Raw genomic sequence first — 7,661 nt, forward strand, 5'->3', positions numbered from 1 at the left:
AGGGTAACACTGTTTGAAAAGAAATGTGCTTTTCACCTTGCTTACGTAATTGTAACCCCTCTGTACATCACCTTTACAATAAAATACAATTTAAAATTTATACAACCCCCCCCCCAAACCAATGAAAACCATAATAAACAATTGAACCTTTTTTTTCATAAGTCTCCCCTAGGGGTCACTATCACCCCCACTGAAAACTACTGTCTAAATAGGGTAGAACTTTGGTTCTTCCTACTTCTCTTCACTTTTCTGTCTTTTCTTTTTGATCTTGGAACTTCTGGTGGCAGTATAAGATGAATTTAAAGGTAAAAATCAAAACAGCTTAACTGGAGTGTGATTTTCCCTAGGTAAGCTTATTTCCCCTTAAACTGACTGCAAGTACACTAGGAATGATTGGTAATAGGGCTGCAATATGACTTAGCCACTCTTTAGACTCTGCATAAAGAAGGGACCCAACTGGAAAGCTTCAAATATGAGGAAAAAGAGGATCTAGTGGCATTTGTGGCTAACTCCAAAGTGTCTTTGTATACAAATCTGTGAATTCTTTACACTTAAAACTGGATAAACAAACTATAATTCTTTACACTTGTTTGATGGAAAAACAGTTCCACTCCTTTATACAAACTCCACAGATGTATTCGGGGATAGGAACAGACACTGGACCAACAAACAAACACTTGTGTTGAGAGCTCAGATTTGCTACCTCTCCTGGTGAGACAGGGCATTTGAACATTCTGGGCCACCTTTATCTCACTTGCAAATAAAGTAGATGACTATGACCTGAATTCTTTGAATCTTTGATTTGATATTACTCTAAACATCTAGAATCTTCATGCAGACAACACATGCTATTCTTTGTGTCTGGAAGTCCTTGATGGGGTGAAAATTTGATTCTCATTATTCATATGGAAAAGATATTTTATCATCAAATCTGCAAGTTTCCTAGAATCTTCTAAAAACATACTTCTTCAAATGGAAGTGTTTTTCATGTTAAATATTATTCAGTGAACCAGTCACAGATTTTTAAACTTGAGAGATCACTTGTTAATAAAATATTTAATAATTTGAAGTACTTCTATAACTAGGCAAGTATTGATGACATAAGTAATGTTGGCACCACTTTCTGATTTTCTTCAATATACCACATAATACACACAATGGTAGCTGATAATGAGGATATAACATACATTATGAAAGTAGGGGCCTCTCTTGTGAAGGCATTAATAACTCATTGTACAGCTTAGGTTGGGATTCCTAGGGGTAGAGACCAAGACATAGACTTTTGTCCAAATGACAAGCTGTCATCTTTAAGATGTCTTAAAGGAACGAGAAAAGGCAGAATGAGGCAGGAGAAACATTAGTTTAAAACAAAAACAAGACAAACATGGTTTTAGAAGTCACGTATCATCTGAGGTTTCTGGAGTTCTGGAAGGTTCCCACTTGTAACCAAAAAATTCAGCCCAGAGGTAAAATGTCTTGTCTATGCTGCTATAATTCCCTCATAGGTTTGCCATATTTTTTGATTTTACAAATGATTTCACATATTATTTTACAAATCATCCTCAGGGACCAGATGGGAGATGAATACCTAGGTGTCATAATCAGTCAAACTGTTTCCCATTAACCAAGAGCCCATTTGTGCAGGAATATCTACGATAGGCAATGCTTGCTGCTGCTGTAGATTAGAAGAGGAGGTGGGTGAGACAATAGTAGAATCTACTATGCATAAGTTAAAGTAGTTTGAAAGCATCTATAAGGCCATCTATCAAAAGTGCCAAGTAAGAGAGTGAAATTTCGTTCAGAGGGACAGAGTGAATGACATCAGCTAACAGGTACTGAAGGTTTGTTCTGTGCATCACATTGTTATATAGTCCTCATCTATATTATTAGTCTCATTTTTTTCTCAAACAAATCAGCAATATAGATAATACTATTGTTCCATTTTCTAAAAAACTAAGGCACATCTATGTTAGATCACTTAAATCAAGGCACACATTTTACAAGTGTTGATGAGCATTCATTTTCCTTGAACTAATATGGTAGGAGCCAGATGCTGGTGGCTCACACCTGTAATCCCAGTTGCTCACAAGGCTAAGATTCAGAGGATCACAATTCAAAGACAATGTGGGCAGAAAAATCCACAAGATTTTAACCAGAAAAATAGCTACCCTAGAGGTGTGGCTCAAGTGATAGCCATTTTTTCACACTCTGAAATATCAGAGTCCACTGACATGTGAAGTTTTCCAACTTGGACAAAGATTGTGCAAAGGACAATACCAACAAGTAAAGATCATCAACAGAAATACTTGTAAAGTTGTACATATACATTCTGAAAGGTATAAAATTAAAGTTGAAAATGGGCTTTCAAATACCAAACCATTACTGAATAGGAAAAAAAACAGGAAGAAATTGCTTTTTCATTGTCATAGTATTTTTAAAAGAAAGAACAAAATAACAAAAAATAAAAATGTGGGGAACACTGGACTCAGATACTCATAGGCTATTCTTCTTTTGTGCTTGAAAAAACCCCCTTGAAAAAAACTCCCTTGAAAAAACCTAAACTACTTCTTTCTAAGAGAAGAAGAGGACATTATGAGTCTGAGAAGGGAAACAATATTTTACTTGAAAATGAAAACACTACAGAAATATAAGGACATATAGGTATTCATAGTTTTGATGTTGTCAGTAAGACCATGTGATCTGAGTTTTTTATATGTATATATTCATAAAAATATTCCCTTATAAAAATGGACTGGAAAGATCAGAGATCAAAAAATAAGGGGGGGGGAAGAAAAAAGGAGAGACTGAAGTCATGATGCCATTTGGTTACAATGAAATAATTCTCAGGCAATTTCATGGAGTGACACAGTGGACTGCACCATCTCTCCCATAGACGTAACTAAGGAGAAAAAAAATGACTAGGTAAGAGTTCATTCTCCTTTTGTGATTTACATTGATAGACAAGATTTCCTATACCCCTGGTACTGGCTACATCTGGTCACTACTCAATGTGCTCTGACAGTCACCTCTGAATTTCAGATATTGTTGGGAAAATACTACTAAGAAATGTACTAGTTTGGTTTTTTTTATAATAAAGGTTGCTTATTTGTTATATATTTGTCCTATTGGTACATATTTCAATCTGTTACTTGCAATAAATTTGTAGCAATATTTTTTATTCAGTTCTCTTTTAATACCAGATTAAATGCTCTAGCAATTTAGGGGATTAATGGGCAGTCTCCAAAGTGACCCTGAAGTGACATAAATAGCATATTTATAAGACAAAGTGCTTTGACAATGGAGATGAGGGTTGAAGATTCAAAAGTTTACACCACTCAAAAGATCAGTGGAAAGGAATAACAGGGGAAAGGAGGAGCTTTTAGATTATATATACTAACTAAATTGTCACTGCCCTGATCCCCCAAACTCCTGGCAGGTGTTGAGATTCAAATGCTTGGCATAATCATATTAATGAAGATTATGAAGAAGCTTTAAAACCCTGAGCCTAGTGTACAGTGCTAGAATTGCTTTAGAGAGATAGAGATAGAAACAGAGCTCACAAGAAACTGATTATCATAAAAAAAATTAAAGATAAAGCCAGTCACAGTTTATCTAGTAAGTTACGATAAAAGGGAATGGTTGGGTAAGATGTAATTCCACAGAGTTCAGCAATTCAAGAATATAATAGAGGCTGACATTTTACTTTTTTAGCAGGTAAAAGATGCCAGTGATCAATATTGAGGATCTGACAGAAAAGGACAAACTGAAGATGGAAGTTGACCAGCTCAAGAAAGAAGTGACCTTGGAAAGAATGCTGGTAAGTAGCTGTACTCCTAAATTTTATGTTAATCGAGACTGTGGGAACACCTGATTATAAAGCACAGAATGTTCTTTGTCATGTATTTTATTATCTACTGGAAAATGTTCTTAAAAATAAACTGTTCACATAAAATTCATCCGAGGTTAAGAAAATTTATTAAAAATCCCACTATCTCTTGATTTAGAAAGTTGGAAAACCATTTTCCCTAAGTCAAAGCCAGCCATTTGCTTGTTTTTGATGTGACCAATGAGCTAAGAAATGAGTTTATATTTATATTTATAGAGAGGGAAGGAAAAAGGAAAAGAGGGAGAAATACGAGACAGAGACCATATTTTAGCTAAGCATTAAAATGAAATAATGCATATAGGTCTTTTGACTTACCTTTTTGTTGGGTAAACTTTTCCTTATTTGATGAGATACTTTGATGCTGTAGACATGCTTTAAGCATGACCTTATCATTTCCCTCACTATCCAGGTCAGTAGCAAATGAGTATGTCCTATTCTTCCCCTGTAAACAAAGATAAGGCCAGGCACAAGATCTCACTGATTCTTGCTGAAACTATTTCCCAGCTCTGGAAATGGTTACCAAGAGGTTGTTTTTTTTTCTGCCTTTAAAGGCAGCAAAATGACAAAGGGTTCAGCAGTTTCCATCTAATAGACAATGACTAAGGTGTAGAAAATGTTGACATGTACTTTGAATCTCATTATTTTAAGAAAGCTCCACTGCAAGTGATAATACATACACATTTTTCAAAGATCTCTTTTTTGAGGTAAATTGATTTTGCATTCTTCTCACAGGATCCCTTCTATTAATCTTTAGGGCTTTCATGCCAGGGACTAGTAACATACAATGTCATCAAAGATATTCTCAATTTAAATGGGTGGTAAACAACTTTTAATGAGAAGTAAACACTTCTCATTTATATCACACTTGAAACGGAGGCTGTAGAAACATAGATCATTTTGTCTAATTTTGTTTTAAATTAATGGCTGAAACCCGTGGTTTTCAATAAGGGTGGTGGGTGAGGATGTGGCAGTTTTGATCATCATCACAAGGCCAGAAGGAAAGAATGCCACTGACACCCATTGGGTTGAAGTGAAGTATTGGGACAAAGTAAAACAGGGAGTTTGTGTTCTTTTCAATATTTTCTAAACTCTTACTCCCAGTCAAATTAGGATTTTCAATTTGTCTCATCTTTATAATTGTTTCAAATTTCCCTGTTGCCCTTTCCACATAGTCAAAACATGTTTAGCTGTAGAGATAAAAATAAAATCCGGTACAAAAGCTTGCAACACACAGCAGACAAGTTGAAGTCTTTTGCTTTATAATTTGGGGAAAATAAAATTTCAGATTAAAAGAAAGTTATTTTTTATTCTTTGCTTAAAATGTCCAAAAGCTGTCATATTATTTTTACATTCTACATTGTTTTTGATTTTGTCAACTGTGGAGCTTGAACTCAGGGTATGGGCATTGTCCCTGAGCCTCTTTGAGCTCAAGGCTAGCACTCTACCACATGAGGCACAGCTCTACTTCTGGCTTTTGAGTGGTTATTTGGAGATAAGAGTCTTACGAGGACTTTTCTGCCTGGGCTGGTTTTGAACTGTGATCCTCAGATCTCAGCCCCCTGGAATAGCTAAGATTACAGGTGTGAGCCACCAGCACCCAACTCCACATTTTTGTTTTTATCAGCAATGTAGTGGGCTTTACATTATTATCTTCTGGTAGTTTCCTCTTGGAAATTTTTTGAGGTAAATATTGAATACATCACAACTCACCTGGCTTTGGGATTCATTCTTTTCCCCATCATTCAACAAAGTAATTTCATATTAAATGTAAATCGCTCTCTCTCTCTGTTTTTCTTATTCTACAAAACATTTATATGTGGATGTAAACACTTACACCTATCCCTCACCCATGCATTGCTTAGAAACACACAAATATATATGTATTTCCTAAGGCTATGTAGGTAAGTATAACAGAATATCATAGAGTAGGCTTATCATATCATATTACAAACAACAGAAGTTTATTTTGATAAGTGTATTTTCTCATAGTTCTGGAACATGGTAGGGCCTTATTCTCTTATTCTCAGATGACTGTTCTTTTCATGGTGGGTGACCTCATTGATAGGAAGGAAGAGGCCAGAGGCCTCCTTGGAGTCTCTTTTGTAAAGACACTAATCCTTTCCGAAGGGCACTGCCCTTGTGACCTAATCACCTTCCAAAGGCCCCTCCCCTCGTATTATCCTGTCAAGGAAAAGGATTTCAACAAATGACTTTTCAAGATCACAAATATTTGGATACTTACACATACATAAATATGTACCTATAAAATATATAATAAATAGAAATATAAACAATACATTTATTATTATCATCAAATATATTTATTAAATGTATTACCATTGATAACATATTAAATATATTAATTACAGTAAATATATAATTATAATATATTGCTACAATAAAATATATTAAACATATTTATTATTAAAAATTATCCTATATATAAAATAAGCTTATTATTTATAGAGTAATAAATATTGAGGGAAAAATTATATATTTTAATATGTATATTATGGTACAAATATGATGGCATAAATTTCAAGTACAAGTAAATAACTTGAAAAATAGTCACTGCCCAAAGTGAAGTTGTTTCATGGGACTATCATGCAAGACATTAATTTAAAAGAAAACAAAGCTCTGCTAGAAAGAAAGCATGAATAATTGAATTTGTGTGTGTGTACACCTACATCTATATTTGCATTTACATATAAAGAGAAAGTTGGCTCTCTCTGTCTAGGTCCATTGAAGAACTAAATCTTGATGTTTCACTAAGCCATTGCTATAAGGGTGCAAAGGAGTAGCAAGCAAGCTCCTAAACAAGAGTCGTGGTTTGTGTTTATTTACTGTTCAACAATCAAGTGTAAGCTGTGTTTCAGATTCCCAACTTACATGGAACAAATCTGCCAAAATTCCTGACCCCAAGGAGTCACATGGTACATTTTGCATTGCAGAGATGAATCACTATGCATGAGTTTGAAGTAAAGTTGCATGTATAGACTTTTGAGAATCAGGACTAGTGATTTTTTCAATTATTTATTCTCTTCTATCATTACAAGTCACATTGTTCTAGAATGAGGAAGAAAAATTTATCAGTATTTACTCTGGTGGCCTTCTTGATTTGTGTTCCCAGCTGTATTCCTATCCCTGGATCAGTCTCCTTTGGAGAAGCTAGAGACCAGAAGCTCTGGGTCAAGACCTCTTAACTCGAGTATGGCTTGTAGTGTGTCCTTTGTGTAAAGAAATCCAGGCAGGCATATCAGGAACAGCTCTTTTGCGTCCTTCCTGGGAAGTACTTGAGCTTGGGCAGAAACAAAGTGCTATAAAAAGTGACAAGAAAAATTTATTGTGATTAATAAATTTTTGGAATCTGTAGCATTATGCTTCATACTAAATGAGTCATTTCTTTCTCCTCCCTCTTAAGGTCTCCAAATGCTGTGAAGAAGTAAGGGATTACATTGAAGAAAGATCTGGAGAGGATCCATTAGTAAAGGGTATCCCTGAGGATAAGAATCCCTTCAAGGAACTCAAAGGAGGCTGTGTGATTTCATAAAGAAAGGAAAAAAAAAAATCTTTGGGATATTTACAATTTTAATGACAATGCATTTTTTTTCTCATCGATAATTAAGCATGTACATGAATGTTTAAACTTATAAATGTGAACTTGTACTAAAAACTGGGACATAATGAAATATAGTGTGTGTTTTTCTGACAGTATTTAGCACAAGGTTTAACACATAGCTGACAATAAATATTGATGGACCCTTCTTTAAAAACT

The 7,661-nt window shown here is 34.7% G+C and overlaps 1 protein-coding gene across 1 annotated transcript; it reads left to right on the forward strand.

Moving 5' to 3' along the window:
- Positions 1-3,721: 3,721 nt before the first annotated feature.
- Gngt1 (G protein subunit gamma transducin 1) lies at positions 3,722-7,436 on the forward strand. The gene is made up of 2 exons (XM_048337888.1): positions 3,722-3,817; positions 7,308-7,436. The coding sequence occupies exons 1-2, from the start codon at positions 3,722-3,724 to the stop codon at positions 7,434-7,436; spliced, it is 225 nt and encodes a 74-aa protein (XP_048193845.1).
- The last annotated feature ends 225 nt before the right edge of the window (positions 7,437-7,661 follow it).

The sequence above is a fragment of the Perognathus longimembris genome, chromosome 2 (genome assembly GCF_023159225.1).
Source record: "Perognathus longimembris pacificus isolate PPM17 chromosome 2, ASM2315922v1, whole genome shotgun sequence".
NCBI classification, from domain to species: Eukaryota; Metazoa; Chordata; class Mammalia; order Rodentia; family Heteromyidae; genus Perognathus; species Perognathus longimembris.